General features: G+C 44.6%; 1 protein-coding gene across 1 annotated transcript; it reads right to left on the bottom strand.

Annotated features, from left to right (window-relative positions):
• Nucleotides 1-10,315: 10,315 nt before the first annotated feature.
• LOC137901097 (high affinity cationic amino acid transporter 1-like) lies at nt 10,316-18,371 on the bottom strand. The gene is made up of 11 exons (XM_068745098.1): nt 18,002-18,371; nt 17,757-17,915; nt 17,495-17,666; nt 16,880-17,013; nt 16,576-16,798; nt 15,689-15,828; nt 14,138-14,240; nt 11,389-11,585; nt 11,137-11,285; nt 10,585-10,693; nt 10,316-10,482 (listed from the first exon to the last, which is right to left on the bottom strand). The coding sequence occupies exons 1-11, from the start codon at nt 18,369-18,371 to the stop codon at nt 10,316-10,318; spliced, it is 1,923 nt and encodes a 640-aa protein (XP_068601199.1).
• Nucleotides 18,372-19,715: the final 1,344 nt, after the last annotated feature.

The following is a 19,715-nucleotide window of genomic DNA, read 5'->3' as shown; positions in this document are numbered from 1 at the left end:
ACCTGTGAAAGGACAGGTGATCTGACCCGTTCAAGGGAATCCACATATAGGAAGATGTAAGAATATAATAATAAGAACGGGCATACCTGATGATTTGATCCGCACGACGTTTATACAATCACCTCCGCAGCCTCTCCAGGAGATGCGCAGTGTCAATAAATCCTATTGATCACTGCCGCTCAGTGAGGCGGCAGAAGGTTCCCGTCCTCCAAACAGTATTATTGTCCCGATGCAGGCGATCCGCGGTAATGAGGACAGACGAGACGCAGGAAGGATTCGCTCAGGTACGGCAGAGAACAGGCTGAGACGTCGGTGGAAAACAGCGAGGCGAGGAGCCTCGACGCGCCACGACAACGAAGGCTCAGTGCGCCCCCTGGAGGTGAAACCTAGTTCTGCTTCTGTCCTTCTGAGGCAGACTATTGTGAGCTTCAGAATCAGAAGGCTTTAATTTTCATTGGCACAACGCAACTCAATCTGCAGCTCCTTTTAGTCGAATAAAACAGCTGTATCCGTATTGCACCGACACAAAGAGTCCAGTTCTCTTAAATGGCGCTTGATGCGGCAGCACATTGAAGAGTGAGTGAGATGGGTGAGATGGGTTTTGTGACGCGTTTGTGGCTAGCCGCAGGCATCGTGTTCTGCATATGTCAGTGAGAGAGGGGAGTTTCATGCTTATGATGCCCTGAGCTGATTGAATAACTCCCTGAAGTCACTTGTTGCCATGCAGCCACCGTGCAGCTTGTGAACCACACCAGGATGTCTGGCAAAGGCCTCAGGATGCAACCCTGCGGGACGCCAGTGCTGAGCGTCAGGGTGGAGGAATCCAGGGACCCCAGCCTCACTTGACTGGGGACGGTCTGTTAAGAAGTCCAGCACATATGTGCTGACTGACACCCAGTTTGGACGCCATTCTCCTGGAGATGATGGCGGTAAATGCAGAACTGAAATCTAGAAACCGCATCCTCACAAATGTGGCAGGACATTCCAGGTGAGTCAGAGCAGTATTAAAATGGAGTCTCCTGTTGACCCGTTTGCAAACTGCTGCTGATCCAGACTGGGAGGAAGACATAATTGAATGCGCCTTAGGATCAGTCCTTGGAAGCACTTCATCACAGTGGAGGTACGAACCACAGGTCTGTTTAATATTTTCAATTGATAAAGGAACAGTCATTTCACATTTAGATTTGAATGTGTAGTTTTGGAAGAAACATGCCAAACGCTGAATTTCTTATGAAACGTAAACGTTGAGCGAAGCACCATGGTCACTTCTGATGCCATTTATGCTACAATTACAGTATTTTGGTATTTGGTATACCTGTACAGTAAAATACAATACAATATAATACAACACTGAGATTTCCCTCATACAATCAACATGAAATAAACAGAAGCTGCATCTATTAAAGAAAATGGCTGAATGTAAAGAAAAATGATGGAACATCACTAACAGTGTTGCCTTAAAGCCAAAATTGTTTGTTAGAGGAGGAGCTCGGGCCAAGCTCCTGCTCTCTGGCTCTGTCTCTCTGTCTGAACCAGGGAGTCCAGGTTCAAAGGGTCCATGTCCAGAGGGATAGCCTCTCTTATGCAAGTATCCATCCATCCATCCATTATCTTCCGCTTATCCGGGGCCGGGTCGCGGGGGTAGCAGCCTAAGCAGGGAAACCCAGACTTCCCTCTCCCCGGCCACTTCCTCTAGCTCTTCCGGGGGGATTACGAGGCGTTCCCAGGCCAGCCGAGAGACATAGTCTCTCCAGCGTGTCCCGGGTCTTCCCCGTGGTCTCCTCCCGGTGGGACGTGCCCTGAACACCTCACCAGGGAGGCGTTCAGGAGGCATCCTAAATAGGTGTCCGAGCCACCTCATCTGGCCCCTCTCAACGCAGAGGAGCAGCGGCTCTACTCCGAGCTCCTCCCGGATGACTGAGCTTCTCACCCTATCTCTAAGGGAGAGCCCAGCCACCCTACGGAGGAAGCTCATTTCAGCCGCTTGTACCCGGGATCTCGTTCTTTCGGTCACTACCCAAAGCTCGTGACCATAGGTGAGGGTAGGAACGAAGATCGACCGGTAAATCGAGAGCTTCGCCTTTCGACTCAGCTCTCTTCACCATGACGGATCTGTGCAGGGTCCGCATGACTGAAGACGCTGCACCGATCCGTCTGTCGATCTCTCGCTCCATTCTTCCCTCACTCGTGAACAAGACCCCGAGGTACTTGAACTCCTCCACTTGGGGCAGGATCTCCTCCCCGACCTGGAGGGTGCACTCCACCCTTTTCCGACTGAGAACCATGGCCTCGGATTTGGAGGTGCTGATTCTCATCCCGGCCGCTTCACATGCGGCTGCGAACCGATCCAGTGAGAGCTGGAGGGCACGGCCTGATGAAGCCAACAGGATCACATCGTCTGCAAACAGCAGCGATCCAATCCTGAGGTCACCAAACCGAACCCCCTCAACGCCCTGGCTGCACCTAGAAATTCTGTCCATAAAAGTTACGAACAGAATCGGTGACAAAGGGCAGCCCTGGCGGAGTCCAACCCGCACTGGGAATAGGTCCGACTTATTGCCAGCAATGCGGACCAAGCTCTGGCACCGGTCATATAGGGAGCGGACACCCCGTATCAGGGGGTCCGACACCCCGTACTCCCGGAGCACCCCCCACAGGACTCCCCGAGGGACACGGTCGAATGCCTTCTCCAAATCCACAAAACACATGTGGACTGGTTGGGCAAACTCCCATGCACCCTCAAGGACCCTGCCGAGGGTGTAGAGCTGGTCCACAGTTCCACGGCCAGGACGAAAACCACATTGCTCCTCCTGAATCCGAGGTTCGACTATCCGGCGGACCCTCCTCTCCAGTACGCCTGAATAGACCTTACCAGGGAGGCTGAGGAGTGTGATCCCTCTGTAGTTGGAACACACCCTCCGGTCCCCCTTCTTATAAAGAGGGACCACCACCCCGGTCTGCCAATCCAGAGGCACTGCCCCCGATGTCCATGCAATGTTGCAGAGTCGTGTCAACCATGACAGCCCTACAACATCCAGAGCCTTAAGGGACTCCGGGCGGATCTCATCCACCCCCGGGGCCCTGCCACCGAGGAGCTTTTTAACTACCTCGGCAACCTCGGCCCCAGAGATAGAGGAGCTCACCCCCGAGTCCCCAGGCCCTGCTTCCTCACTGGAAGGCATGTCGGTGGGATTGAGGAGGTCTTCGAAGTAGTCCCTCCACCGATCTACGACGTCTCGAGTCGAGGTCAGCAGCATGCAAGTATTATTATAATTATTAAGTGAAGAGACGAGCCCAGAAGCGCTTCATGGACTTCTTCTTTTTCGGGCGCTCCTGAAAAGATAGAGACGGCATATTTTCAATCCCAAAGGTCTTGTTATGGGTTCAGGGTTATTACTGCACCCCCATAGTAGCCATAGCAACTGAACATGTGTTGACACTGAAGATGTGTGAAATAAAAATGTGGCTCACCTGAGGCTGGGCATCGTCCTGTTTGATGGACTGGACCTTGTCTTTCCTCTGTGCTTCCTTGATGCAATCAAACAGCTCCTGTTCGAAACGCACCCTCTGTTCTGCCAGCTCTATTCTGAAGGCTTCCTGCCTCTCAGCAAACATCTCCATAAAACGGAGCTCCATCCTGGAAGCCTCCTCCCTCTGGCGCTCAACGATAGCCATTTGAAGCCACGTGTCTTCCTTGGAGATGTGGAGCTGGTTTTGGACATCCTGGAGAGCCGCCTTGGTGTCTTCCAGCTCATCCAACACCTCCCTGTGGTTTTTGACACACTCTCTGGCTTCCGCAAGCTCCTGCTCCTTCTCTTTGAGGGCGTAATTAAGCCAGATGATTTCATTTTTGTTTGCCTGCTCGATGAAATCATCTTCATCCTCCTCCTGGCAAATGATGACATGAACAGAATAAGTAAGATAACACAGTCGTAGTCAGTAGTTGTAAGAGTTGTGGAGAGCAGCAGCACATAAAATGAGTGACAGATGAAACACTGTAAATACTAGAACTTCTCATTATAGTCTCCTACCATCTGGACTTCCCCCGGTGATGGTTCTGGGTTTAAGACGTCATCAGCAGGAGGATGATCATTCACAACGTGACCAATGCTGCCGTGATCCCCCTGAGCTATGGGTGGAAACACAGAAACAACCATTAAGCCTCAAGTCACAAAATAAATCATCTGTAATCATGTTGATCCATATTTAATTGCCTCTAGACTTCCCAGAAATCAAATTTGTCCAAATAACAGAGGGAAAAGATATCTGGAGCGTCATGGCGACGAATCTAACAGTTTAAACATCAAAGAAGATGTACACGAGGGCTGTGATCAAAGCAGCCAATGTTCTGCTCCTGTCAAATGTGAGTCTGGGTTTGTTCTGTGTGTTTAGACTTACTGGTCATTTTATTCATCACCCAAGGAACCTCCTGGTTCACGAGGTTATCCCAGTCCAAAACGGAGAAGAAACAATGTTGCTTTACTTCGTCGGCACCCCCTGGAATAAGAGAAAAAAGGGTTGTTTTATGTCTGTAAATGTCTACCTGTCCTTAGAGCTACACCTGACCAAATGTCTACGGTGGTTTAATCCACCTGTCCTGCCACTCACCTGTACCCAATCGGTACATGGAGTCCTTGAGCATGAGGTCAAACACAAGGTCTCGGGCCTCATGATCATTCTCGGCCCTTGACGGCCAGCAGACATCATCTGGAAAAGAAGCAGAAGAAGACATTTGAAGGGAAGGGAAATCACAAATAACAGACATTTGAATCATCGTTCAAGAACAGACAGCGTTCAGATCTCCTGTGACCTAAAGTCTTACCATGGACGATGGAATGGAAAAGCTCGTCCCCTGGTTCCTCGCAAAAAGGAGGATCCCCCATCAAGAACTCATACAGAGTGACACCAAGGGCCCACCAGTCTACCTGCTTCCCATAACCTTCCCTCATGATCATCTCGGGAGCCAAATAAAATGGAGTTCCCGCCATCTGCAGGAAGAAATGAATGAGAGGAATTAAAACGTAATCAATAATCCCAACGATGCACATTTGATTGAGAAGAGAGAAGACTAACCTGACGGCCAGAAAACTCGGCAGTGGAATACTGGAGGGCCAACTCTTCAGTCAGGTCAAAGGCCATGTTGACCGGACCTATCAGCGCCAGGCCAAAATCTGCCAACTTGATATGACCGGAGGAACTGATCAGCAAGCTGCAAAGGAAACAGCAGAAAGACGACTGTCGTTAGATTCAATTGCAACATAAGACTTTGGCTCTGCTCCATGCTGGGCTAGACTCGTTAGCATATCTAGCTAATCCGCCTTCTACCTATCGATGTTGCTATGTCCGTTACTGGACCGACTTTCGGGTCCAAGGATTACGTAGCTTTACTGGTTTTGCAGATGTTGGGGGAAAGGCTCCCACTACATTCTCCAGACACATCAGTGAAGCTCAATCTAAATTTTTGATTGAGCTTTAGGAACATTTAGTTTCTAAATGTTCTCTGACAATAAAAATCTATATAAAAAAGATTGTAAAAGGACACAATAAACCTTAAATCTAGTCTCACATGTAGGATGGGCTTGCAGACTTACTTGTCGGGTTTAAGGTCCCTGTGGACGATCCCGTAGCTGTGGATGTACTCAAGAGCTAGGGTGGTTTCGGCCACATACAGGCGGGCCAGGTCCAAAGGCAGGGGTCCATAGCGATGGAGCAGAGCTGCACAATCCCCCCCTACGAGGTCGGAAGAAGACACGAGAACAGAGTCAGGTAAGACATCAGGTTGAAGTTCTGGAGCCTCCAGACGTGTTTGGTCCAAACACATACTCGATACAGTGTTATGCAGCTAATTAAACAACCATCACACACGTACATGACTGATCTGCAGCCATAAACTTACCTTTCATGAGCTCCATCACCATGCAGAAGTGCGTCACTGTTTCGAAGGAGCAGTGCATGGTGATGACAAATGGGTTGTTAGCGAAGGTGAGGATCCCTCGCTCTATCGCCTGCTGGAAAGGGGCCACCGCCTTGTGTTTCACGGATTTCATAGCGGAGCGCTGGCCCGTCTCCTTGCTCCTCACTATGGCGACGGACCTGGACGACAAGGGAAAGAGAACCTCAGCATCCTCCGTGACTGGAGAGAGAGTCCAGAGAGGCGTAGAAACAAAACACTTTTTCTATGACTCACCCAAAATTGCCAGTGCCAATCAGCTGCTGTGCCTCGTAGTCGCTCATCTGTGGAGCTTCCTGGGCGTGATTGGCGGCCACACGTGTCTAAAGACAGGAACGAGTCCAACCGTCAATTAATACAGTCTAGGTTATATTACTATGTGAGTGATGCGAATCAGGAGATGCACATACCTGATGGAGAACGTTCTCCAGTTTGTTCTGCAGCTCCGTTAAGAAATGCAGGCTGGCAAGACCGCTCTTTAACGTCTCACCACAGTCTTTGGTCAGCTGAAACAGCTGCAGGTGGATGAAATTCACGGCTGTAAGCCGGAACGTACCTTCATCCAGATTCCTGTCACCTGATTCCTTTCCAATGAATGACATACTGTCCGCAGATCACTCAAAATACTGTTGAACCTAAAATGAATGAAAGAAACATCATTGGAAACATCTTCAACGCTGTTTACAACTCAAACAGGTGGATTCAAACGCTTCAATTATACAGCAACTTTTAAACAGTTAACAGGATATTCAGCAATGTTTTATCACCAAACACCAGAAGAAATCAATAGCCTGTGAGGACAAGAGGTGGAGATGTTGTGATTTTATTTGTAGTGTAAAGAATGAAAGAGCAACTTACTTGACAGCAAGAGTCCAATAAGACCGGGACCGTGGGCATCCTTTATATATATTCTTTGTGTCGCTTGGTGGCTTTGAAACAAGATCGAAGCCACCAACCGACGAGGGTGTGTGTCTGTGTGTGTGTGTGTGTGTGTGTGTGTGTGTTATTTTACTAAAACTAACAGGGGATGCTTTACAATATGTAAAATTGTACCACAGGGAACATGGAAGTAACCCTTCACGATGTTGGGTACATATTCAATCTAATTCAAGGCGTTTTTTTCAGTTGACCTCCTTTCGTTTTTATCGTACATGTATTTATTGCAAAAACATGATGTATCATCTTCAAAGCAGCGATCTATAGGCAATGTTAAAGTCTGAATCCCAGCGTCAGCAAAGACGTGGACAAAGTGACGAAGAAGCCAGAGATGAAAATTGACGGGAGGACTCTAGATTTGTCTGTTGTGTTCGGTGTCTGTGGCATCTGCGTCGGCATGGCGACAGAGAGAGAGAGTGTCCGTTTTATTTCTGCAGCAGTCCATGGTAACTATTCTCTTCATATTAACGTTACTTCACGATATATTGGTATTTACGATAAAACTGATGTCCGCAGTGTGTTTGTGTGCGTGAACGGTTGTTTGTCTGTTGCTCTGCGATACGGCGGAGCTGCATCCGAGAGAAACTCCGCATCTTGCCCGCAGCCAGCTGAGATTGACTCCGGCAACTTCCCTCACCCCACTAAAGCAGAGAAAGCATTGGAAAATTAATATAAGCTATTGAAGTGTTATTAATTTAAGAATGTACTTCAAATGACTTTATTCACAGATCTCCCTTGTATCACGTCACATCCAAATTTTGATTAACGCAGCGCTTACAATATTCCCGTTCTTGTCTCCTAACCATGTTCGGGGGGCAGAAGAGCCCCGTCTTCCCGAGGGCTGAAGGCTGCTGTCCCTCCGGTGCTAGACCACAGTCCACCGTAGGCAAATAATAAAGTTAGAGCACATGAAGATCAAGTTGATGCATTATACTGTGGGCCAGTAACATTGTTTGCTTGGTCTTGGTTGATGCATTTATAAGAAGCACCTTTATGGGACTGTCGCCAGCTCAAATGCTGATGGGTAGGCGCATTCGCTCCAACCTACCAGTTAATGAAGACTTGCTTACACCAAGAGGAGCGATGAAAGTCAAACTAGCTAAGGAGAAGAAAAGAGCAAAACAAAAACAGCTGCATGATCGAACGGCAAAACACCTGCCTATGTTGAAGCCTGGAGAATTTGTGCGTCTAAGGGACAACTCTACAAGTACATGGAGACAAAAGGGACAGGTGGAGAAGGAAGTCGCACCACGCTCCTACATGATCCAGATGGAGAATGGATTGTCTCTGAGAAGAAACCGCACAGATCTTCAACTACAGCCGACTGTGAAGGACGCTGTTCCACAGGAAGTGGTTCAGCAGGACACGGCTGGGTCTACGGAACGATCCATCAGCGGATCTGATCACGCTGACCACGGTCTGATGCCAGCGACTGTGTCTCCAGCTGTGGAAAGACTGTCTAGACCAAAGAGACATGTTCAGCCACCTAGGAGGCTGATAGAGAGTTGCTGAAGAAGGAAGATAATTGGTTTATTTTTATCTTCAGAGAAAAGAAACACAGAATTGTTAACTTGGTTCTAAGTTTACTTGATGTTTGATGTTTTGTGTTTTCTTTACTTCATTATTGTTCTATTGATATAGTATTGTTTATAAGTATAGTAATAATAAGAAATGTAAGTTGAAACAAAGTATAGTATTGTTTATAAGTATAGTAATAATAAGACATGTAAGAAATGTTTGAAACAACACAATAATCTTCTTGTGTTGAATAATCATTCCTTAAGGAGGGAAGATGTGTTGTAAGTACTTTAAGGACTCCACTACCCAGCATGCCACAGGGGTGGAGCGCGGAGGACCAACCGCTACGAGAGAGCTTAGTGGTTGCTAGGACGACAGAGCTGTATACACAGAGAGATACGGCAAGCTGCAAGCTCCGAATAAATAATATTAATAGACCAGTTAACGCCTCGTCTTCATGATTAAAGAAAGACAACACAATGTCAACTATTTGCTGATTGGGTTTCTACACACAGTTTCACAAAAATCAAAGTCAGATGCATTGACAGCAAAAATGTATTTACAACAAGAAGTATACAACCCACAACCATTGTTTAGAAATCACATGCTGGAGAGTTGACCTATAGTATTAACACAGCAGTACTCCAAATTGTTGTATATATATGATAATTACAAGCATGATACTTATCAAATCATAAAACTTGAGGATAGTGCACTATGCAAATGTTTGAAACAGTGACTACAAGTGCAGCATCCGTAAATCTACACAGTCAGCGAACATCAGGCTTCAAGACCAGATCTATTGACAGTCAACAAAATGTTGAGCAGAATTCACGTTATGCTAATTTTAAATGGGGCTTTTGGGAAATGGATACTGTTATAGATAATTGACACTTCATTAAATTAAATTTAATATCTGCAACAACAGACAAAATGTTTGACACTTCTAAAAAAAAAAAAAAACAGGTTGCAACATTCAAATTAATTATAAAGAAGAAACCTTGCACTGTAATGCCCCGCTGATTCAAACATTTCCCTGTTTACTGAAATCCTATACCCTGGCATACTCCTACTGTGGAGCTGTCCGTGGTGCTGAAACGCTCCGCTTTGTTTTGGAGTTCAAAACATGTAGTTTCAAATGACATGTAAAATCCATTACATGGATTTTATATTAGTTAACACAAACACTCCATTCATCTGTCAAATGCTAGTTATCGGCCCGCAAGTCAAAAGGTTTGCCCACCCCTGTGATAGGCTGCCAACTAACTATGCTCGGAGCATAATGAGTTGTACATTCAAGTACAACACAATGTTGCACTGAAACTTGAAGATTCGCAACCGGGGTTGAGAAGTATTTGCTGATTCTGGAAAAAAAAATGCAATTAAATAAGGTAATAAAGAAATGAAGATAGAAAATTACTTCCATCTGGACTTGGAGATGGTACAGTATCTCCTCCAAATGCAGCAAGGCTAGTTAACTTTTTCCAGGGTATCTAACCCTCATTAATGATAAGCATCATTCATCAAATGATTTTCAACTTCACTTCCAGAAAATAGAAATACAAGAGTGGGGCCCATCATCTTAATATTGCATGTATAAAAATGGCTTTACAGTACTCTTGATATATTGATAAAACCTCGTTGGAACTAGAAGTAGTAGTACATATGGCCATTGGTTGCTGCCCATTGCGCTCAGTGATCATATCAAATAAAACATATTCAGAAAATACTTTACATCGAAAAACTCTTGATATTCAAATGGTTGGAGAAAATAAATATTTCCTCACATATAGCGTTTGGCTTTTTTCAAACAACCAAACTGGACATAATCTTTGGCCAGCATTTGGACACATTCAGGTTGCACATATGTGCATCAATGCAGAACAGATTAGAGAAGCTCCCATTTTCTTACTAATCTTCATTATCGTCTCCTGTGGCATTTTCTGTGTTGTGCTGCAATGCATCCTTCCCTGTGGCCATGGCCTCTCCCCCAGTGCAGGCTGGTGCACAGCTTTCAGGCCTGTTTAACACTGCCTCTGCACTATTGCGAATACCATAGGTGAAGTAGATTAAAAGACCTACAAATGGGGTAGAAGCATGGAACTGAAGTCATTAATTAGTCCGCAATTATAAGTGAAATGGGGACGATATTGACATAATTGTCTAATAATCCAAAGTACCTATGGCCATCCAGATGACAAAGCGTATCCAGGTCCCTTTGTCGAGTTGCATCATGAGATATACGTTGATGAACAAGCTGGCGATGGGAAGAAAAGGCAGCAGGGGAACCTATGAAAAGGGAGCGTATTAAATGATTGAAGACATCAGAAACATAGACACAATAAGAGCCGTGACTACATTGCTACCGTGATGATGAAGGAAGGTGCTGAAGGAGTACATTTGATTACAACAATTATTTTCCTTCACGTCCAAGCACAAGCTGACATGCAGCATACAGCGCTTGCATTTGCTTTGCACAAAGGACATCTTCAATGCAAATAGTGAGCAATTTCACATTTGGCTTGAACCAATTTCTAAAAATCAAGATTAGCCTCAGTTTTCCGACAGTCATTGGTCCTAATTATTTAATTACAGTACAAAAACATTTTATTGCACTTGCAAGAGGTCTGATTGCATTTCGTCAATAGCAGTGATCTCATCAAAGTAGGTACCAAATCTAATGAAAGCCCAAAAAAGTGGTTCTGGTTGGGATCATGATGAACAAACTCTACCTTGAATGCAAGTTTGGTCTCGCTCTGCGGCTGTCTCCACACGATGAAGATGAGCGCAAGGCAAACCACCAAGAAAATGCAGAGAGGAACACACCAGGCTGCCATCTCTTCTTGAACAGCTAAAATGCTGACAACACATGCCAAAATACCTGAAGGAAGGATGAAGATAGTTAAGCGATGAAGGCTTGTTTCATTAGTCAGGGGAAAATGTACCTGCCATTCACTGTTCTCTATACTTTGTTTGTATCTCACCAAGGCAACAAGTGCAAATGTTGACGACAGACCCGGACTGAAGGGACGGCTGCATGCTCGAGGGGTAAAGTAGATTTTTGATGGTGAAGCGGTCCTCAGGTTGTGGCAACACATCAGAGTAATAAGAATCACCCAATTCAGGCTCATCCTGAGGGCTGGCCATCTCATTGGTTGCAACGGGTTGTTCAGGCTGGTACCTTTAGATGGCAAAACAGGCAGTCAAACAGGCAGTGCACAGATAGACACCGGCGTCTCATCTTTAAAACAAAAAAAAAAATATTTAAACATTAAACACACACGCACGACCCATGCCGTGCCGTGCCGCGCCCAGCGCCCAATCTCGTAACGTGCCACACGCACGTGGCAGCAGCTGCACACAGCCCACAACTTCATCTCCACCCTGACTGTAGCCTCCAACCAGGTAACAGGTAAATTAATAAAGTACCGTATTTTCCGGATTATAATTCGCGGTTTTTGTCATAGTTTGGTCGGGGGTGCGACTTATAAATCGGAGCGACTTATATATGTTTTTTTTTACAAAATCTGTGAGCGCAGAGACAGTAGCCTACACATTTCTATAACAGGTGTTACAGGGAACTCTGTGACCCGTCAGAATCTGTCACGGTTTCTGGAGGTTCATATTTATCTGTCACACCTGTTATCTAAAAACACCAATTAGAAGGGCTGATTGAAAATGGCGCCGAAAAGAAAGTCATATTCTGCGGCTTACAAGCTTCAGATAGTGAAATATGGAGCCGAAAACGGCAATCGAGCAGCAGAAAGAAAGTTTGGAGTGAGCGAAAAACTTGTAAGGGACTGGCGAAAAGCGGAGGTTATGCTTACTGAAATGAAGAAAACAAAGAAAGCTAATCGCGGGCAACAAGCTAGGTGGCCACAGTTGGAGGAACGAGTTCACGCATGGGTGCTTGAACAACGTGCTTCTGGAAGAGGTTTGTCAACGGTGCAGTTGCGTCTCCGCGCCCAAGTGGTTGCCAGGGAAGTGAATATAAACGGCTTTGCGGGAGGACCTTCTTGGTGTTACCGCTTCATGCAACGCAAACGCCTCTCTATCAGAGTAGGACGACACTGTCCCAAAAACTGCCAGCGGACTTCCAAGCCAAGGTTGACAGTTTCCGCGCGTTCATTGAAAAGCATGTAAGTGATCACAACGTGACACCGGATCATATTATTAACATGGACGAGGTCCCCCTCACTTTTGACATCCCCATGGGCCGAAGTGTTGCAGAGAAAGGGCAAAAAAGTGTGAATATCGTTACAACTGGTCATGAGAGATCACACTTCACAGTGGTGCTGGCATGTTGTGGAGACGGATCAAAACTGCCACCGATGGTCATTTTCAAACGAAAAACCATGCCAAAAATCCAATGCTCCTCAGTTGAAATCGCCGTGAACGAGAAAGGGTGGATTGATCAAGAAATGATGAACTTGTGGCTTACAAAGTGTTATAATAAGCGACCGGATGGCTTCTTTAGAGCATGCAAAGCTCTGCTTGTGATGGATAGCATGAGAGCGCACATCACACCACAGTTAAAAAATAAATTAAAATTTTTCAACTCCATACCTGCCATCATCCCTGGAGGCTTAACCAAAATACTCCAGCCACTTGATATCTCCGTGAATAGGAGCTTTAAGTCAGTTTTGCGTAACCTGTGGGAGCAGTGGATGACGGCTGGAGAGCACAGCTTCACGGCAACCGGGAGAATGCGCCATGCAACTTTCCTGGAAGTCATTGAATGGATCGACAAAGCATGGGCTTCAGTGACAACCGTAACCATCCTGTCGGGATTCAGAAAGGCTGGAATAATTGGAACTGCAACTGACGACGAGTCTGATGTAAGCGACGTAGAAGAGGAAGCGGCGTCTTGTCTACCTGCCGAGTTGGGGGAGTTGTTCAAAAGTGACACCGAGGATGAAGATTTCCTTGGATTTCGTGATTCGGAATAAAACCTGATATTTTGGTAAACGTGTTAGCATGTTCTTTGTGCTATATGTTGTTTGGTGTTGGATTTTATCAAATAAATTTTCCCCAAAAATGCGACTTATACTCCAGTGCGACCTATATATGGTTTTTTCTTCTTAATTATGCATTTTTTGGCTGGTGCGACCTACAATCCGGAGCGACGTATAATCCAAAAAATACGGTATATTGTTCATGAGCCTCATTTGCCACAGGTCTGTCTCACGCAGCGCTAAAGGCTAATTACGCTACCCATAATAATACTCAATTAATCAACATCACATAGACGATAACCACACAACGAGGTGTTATTTGGTGAATTGGTAAAGCATATGATCAGTATGCTATGACTGAATATTTAGTTTGAGGAAGTTTTGTTATTAGCCTACATTAGGTTGAGGCAACGCTTACTGTGACCTATTTGCTCAATAGCAAAAAGAAAAAGCAGCTTTCTGCCATGTTGTAGCCTAATGTCAGGAATCAGTCTTGATATTCTACTCATCTCTTTTAATTTAACAATTGCAGCATGCCAAGAAGGGAAAGAATTAAAAGAGACAAAGAAAGGGAGCTACAGCAGGGTCCCCCAGGGAAGCAGCTCTCTGCTCTCCTGGATTAAACAAACCTGTCAGGAGGATGAGGAGACTTAAATCGTGTGCTTTAAATCCTGCAAACGCACAGACGGACAGACAGACAGGCTTGACTCGTCTTTCATATGAGGCGTTCGCCATGGTAATCATCTTGCCCTGAAACGTTAAAGAGGGGCAGTGCTACCTGAGGACCAGAACGCAGGCAGCCACCAGAGAGTAGGACAACAAAGTGCCGATGGACATCAGATCAACCAGGTCCTTCAATTCGAACAAGAACGCCATCACAGCTGTGGAAACACACAAAGTCAACAAGATGAATGTCTATTTTATTTGGTGGAGATCCAGAAGAGATCCTAGATTGCTTTTACATTTTCGTTAACATTGCAGTCAATGGAGCTTTAAAATGTGTTCCTCAATATCTTGGTTGATTATTGATCGATGTTTATAGAATTTGACACAGTCATGTAGGGTGGGGATCTCTGTCTTACCAATAAAAAAAATTGATAAAATAAATATCAGAGATTAATTTTTGCTGTAAATCACAATATAGGGGGACTGGGGTGCTTGGTGGAGGTGTGCACTCTCTGAGTGCTTTTCTAGTTGTCATAGTGTTTGATCTCAATTAGTGGACCTGGTCCTGATCCTCCTTCCACATGAGGCACTGTGGCTCTTGGCCTCTTCTCGGCGATCTACCAGACAAAAGCCCAGACAGGAACGTAGAGATGATGGGCGTTTTCCTCTCACTTCCAAGTGCCAGAAAGGAGAAGAGTGACCATCGCGAGCCATAGCATAGATAATGCGAGGGAGCGGAAACATGGAGCCCAGAAGACTAAGCCAAGGACGAAGGAAGAAGGATGAGGCAGACAATTTTAACTTAGCTGTCAACTCTGGTTTAGGGTTGCATCGGTTACTAGTTTCACGGCATACCACAGTTTAAGCATTAGCTCATTAGCACCTTAATAAAAAATAAAAACACGGTGAAAGGAGAATCTCCGCTATGCCTGGACTGCATGTCAGATTTAACCCATGCCTCCCTGATAGTCATCTGGGGTTGCTGCACTATATGATGTGCCCGGAGCCAATTTGTCTGCAGAAAAACACTAACTTTAATAACTATTAAAAGTAACTTACCAAATTTTATTTACACACTAAATGTAATATTCCTTCACATAAAAATATTTGATCAATATATAATTTCAGCAAAATTTCAGCGACGATTTTTCAAGTTTATATAGAAAGACACAATCAATTTGTCATCCAGTGCTGGTTGTCTGTAAGTAGAGAAGGGAGTCTGAGGAGGCGCTGCCAGCAGACAGAGGCATGGTCTCACACAGGAGAAGCAAAGCGTCACTCTTTCATTCATCTCTCAAAGCAAAACTGCTTTGCTCATTCCACTAAAATATTGTGTTTGTTCAGCTTTAATTGTAAATATAATGATTATTACTACTGCTAACATTAAAGTAAAGTTTACTGTGGTGCTGTGTTTTCTGAAATGTTTATCATACCTTAAATTTCTCATCGTCGTTGTAACCATAAATCAGGTTTCACACAGGGCCTCAACTGCAGCCATAGTCATTCAGGATGTGTACTAATATAATTATAGAATGAATATTAATTCTTTACTTTATGCGTCATTAATCTGGACTTTTTTTGAGTGCTTGTGTTGGGGCCATATGCAAAAGATAGTTACTGACCAGAAGCCCAGCCAGTTAGTAGGTTGAGGTCATGTTCTCACCTGCCACAAAACCTGATGTTATCGTGGCCGTTAGAGGGGTTTTCGTTCGTGGGCTGATTTTAGCCAAACAGTTAAAGAGCAAGCCATCGTCTGCCATGGCCCATATGATTCTGGGCATCGGGAACATGACGCCTAGCAAACTAGTGCAAGAAAGGAAAAGCATGCAGTGCAAGTTTAAATATTACTACAAAGGTGGAAATACATTACTGTACAAAATATTGTTAGCTGTAACATCAAGATTGGATTTTCCTTAGAACTAAACTAAATAACTAAAATCATTTGGTGAAAGTCTGCAAGCATGCTCCAAATGTTCAAGTCGTTTGTTAAACTCACATGAATGCAATGCGAAAACAAGACACCTATTAGGTCATATCAGTCTTGCATAAAAATCAATCAAATTGAAGTTACTTCAGCTAATTTCCTGTAATTGCAATTCTTATTAAATGCATATCTGAGGAGAAATAAAAATTTCATCATAGTAAAAAAACATCAGATATTAAAATATCTCAAAGCAAAATAATTAACAGTAGATTTGTGAGCTGTCCTGCAAACCCTCATATGAGACAACCCCACCCCCTCACAGAAGGAGTGAAACCCAACTTGTATCCACAGAAACAGAAAAAAGAGCTAGAAATACATCGATAACAAAAAGCTATAAAATAATATAATACATTTGAGGAAAAATATTCAACAGTTTTTAAGTTGTGCTGTGAAATTGAAAAGAAGGAGCCCATTCCCACCCAGCACCCCACCCACTCAGTCAGCATGTGGTGGGGGTTGATAAAAGCATAGTCGTCAGTGCCCATAAATAATGCACACATTAAAAAAAAGCATGCAAACACCTTAAACTACTTCCCATGCTTAGAGGCATGAGGAAAGATTCGTACCTGGTTGACAGGGAACACAAAGACCCAACGGCCACTGCATAAGTGGCTCCCTGCCAACCCACGTATTTAAAGGCCACTGTCAGGGGACTGTCCTTGTCCAGTAAGTAGTACGGCATCATCACAGTGAGGGCGGCCGACACACCGAAATATGCCACGAAACAGATGAGAAGTGAGGCCACAATTCCCACAGGGATGGCCCTCTGAGGATTCGTCACCTCCTCTCCTGTGGAGGAAACATACTGGACATGTCAGAGAGGAAGAGTCGTGACTGTCGAGCAGTAAATTCCTACATTCCCCCTCTCACCTGCAGCGGAGATGCTGTCAAACCCTATGAAGGCATAAAAGCAGGTGGCAGCACCAGACAAGACTCCAGTCCAGCCAAAAGGCACAAAGCCTCCTTCACCGAGACTTTCTTTAGATGGTAAGACATCGGATATGCTGGAAGGAAACATTTGCTTATTTAAACATATCTTATGTCATTAGGCACGGGTCCCCAGAAGAGGAGTCGACGACGTCCACGAAAAGAAAGCTTCTTTTAACAGCCAATACCAGGAGTCAGACTTAAAATACGAGTTCATCTACAGGTGACTCATGCGTCAAGTCTGCTCTGCAAAATATGTGGAGACAAGTTGGCAAACGAGGCAACGGAGCCTTTGAAACTGCTTCAACACATTGAGACCAAGGAACCTGGATTAAAAGAGAAGCCCTTTGAATTTTTCAAAAGAAAAAAAACGAGAAAATGAAGGAAACGAACAATCACCAACTTAATGTGCGTACGTACATATCGGAGTAATAATCATTTAATAGTTATTACAAGTGTATAATATAAGGTTTAGTGATTATATTTACAGCCCGCCGCCGACCGGTTGGAGACTGCTGTCATTAGGAACATCGTGCATTTTAGGAATGAGCTGCTCACTTGAGGCTTGAGTGGGCGGTGGCATTGAGGACATCATCAGGGTTCAAGCGCCAGTTGTTTAGGTCTCCTTTGACGAAGCCAGAGATGATGACAAATAGCAGAACCACCACATTGATGCAGGTGAAGACTTTATTTACCAAGGCTGACTCCTTCACGCCAAAGGCAAGCAGTCCTGTCAGCAAGTTGACATTTGATGTTATTTAAAATAAGGAACCTGAATGTTAAATTATGAGGGCTGCAGTATGTCTGAGCTGCTCCTCACCTGCCAGAGTGAGTATGATGAAGACAGCAAATATGTCTGGATACTCTGCTAGGACACCAGGGACATTCATGGTCATGTAATATCTGCTGAATTCCTGAATACGCCTTCCAATCAGCTCGTCAAAGGTTGCACTCCAGGCTCTGGCCACGCTTGAAGCACCTGTATGGGCGAAAGAATGCACCTAAGATGAAAAAAGCATCTGGAGTAGCATCAACTATGTTCCCCTCTCATATTAGGAGACTCACCAATGACATGAGCAAAGATGAGGTTCCAGCCTGTGATGAAGGCCCCGAGTTCTCCGACTGTTACGTAGCTGTAGATGTAAGCCGAGCCAGATTTGGGGACACGGGAACCAAACTCAGCGTAGCACAGACCAGCCAGGACAGAGGCCAGGGCAGCGATGAAGAAGGAGAGGACGATGGCAGGTCCAGAGCTGTCTCGGGCTACGGCACCGGCCAGCACATACACGCCGGCACCCAACGTACTGCCGACGCCCAGAGCCACCAGGTCCAAGGTGCTGAGGCAACGAGTGAAGTGGGTGTCTTCAGCATTACAGTCCACAACCTTCACCCGCAGGAGCTGCGTCCCGATGCCTTTTAATTTATCCAGAATCATCTTGATCGGCACGGTGCACCAAAACAAGAAACTGCAGTAGGTGATTCACCTGTCGACAAATCAAGAAAGCTTTGTACTTCAGCTTGTTTATTGCAATGTTTGTTTCTTTCAATGTCAAATAGTAAAAACTACCGGTAAGCTGATTTTATTGGAAAAAGACTCAATGTTCTGATTTTGTATATATATATATATATATATATATTCACTGTAGGCCAATTTCTTGCCATTATACTCCTTACATGCTGTTTTTTAGTGTCATGTCATTGTTTTTCTTTGACAACAGAACACAAACCAAGAGATGACAGCACATGAAGGTACACAGAGCGGTGCTTGAGGTTTTGGACCTTTATCCAAATGCAAAAACAAAAGTACAAGAACAAACTCAAAACCAAGCCAAAGACTTACAACAGATCCTCAGGCAGCCAGTTAGGCCTCTCCTCAGTCCTCACCGCACCCAAGATGCTAAATAAAACCCTTTTCTTAATTGTTTTATCTTAAGGTAATTATTTAAGGAAGATAGTCCATCAGCTATGTAGGAAGGTCTGTAACATCCTTTAAATTCCCTGTCATTCCTTGGGGTGTTTGTCAAATATTTTAGATATTATGTGGAGATGGTGGCAATTCAATTGTCAATTATGTAGACAAAAAAAAGGTATATAAAAAACTAAGGTTAACTTGATCAAATGTAATAACTAGAAAAGTACCCGGAGAGCGCAGACCTCCGCCGAGCAGCTCATTCCCCTCCTAATTCAATTTACACCGTCCACATGGTGATCTGGATCATTACCAAAAGGTTCTTAATGGTTCTTGGTATCTTTGTACACCAACCATGAAAAGTAAAAGTGAATCATAGTTGATGTGCATTTTTTAGCTGATTTTTGAATCCATAAATGGGGTTTTTAATTAAATATTTTTTACTGAATCCATTCTGGTTCCGATCCGGATGAAATTTGGTGGTGAGGTAGAGATCCCCTCCCGACATGACTGCTTCAAATTCCATAAACATTGGTCAATAATCAACTGAGATTTTGAGGAACATATTTTGAAGCTCCATTAGAATAGAAAGCCTTTATTGTCAGTGCATAGTGGATATACAACGAGATCAGGATTGACTGCAATGTTAACAAAAATGTCAACGTGATCCAGGACCCAGGATCTCTTCTGGATCATCAACAAAAATGTAATCAACTGTTCCTGGTAAGATTTCCTGGAAATGGAACTTTTTGAGACCAACGCAGGCGTAAAACGAGGCTCATTGTTGGCTAGGTCAGTACTGTAGCGCAAACAAATACGGCTACTCAAAATGCTTCTATGCTTGCCTTGAGTCATTTTACTTTATTAGAG

Source organism: Brachionichthys hirsutus, chromosome 11, assembly GCF_040956055.1.
Source record: "Brachionichthys hirsutus isolate HB-005 chromosome 11, CSIRO-AGI_Bhir_v1, whole genome shotgun sequence".
NCBI lineage: Eukaryota > Metazoa > Chordata > Actinopteri > Lophiiformes > Brachionichthyidae > Brachionichthys > Brachionichthys hirsutus.
Note: the sequence above shows the minus strand (reverse complement) of the source record. Positions and strands in the feature narration are given on the sequence as shown.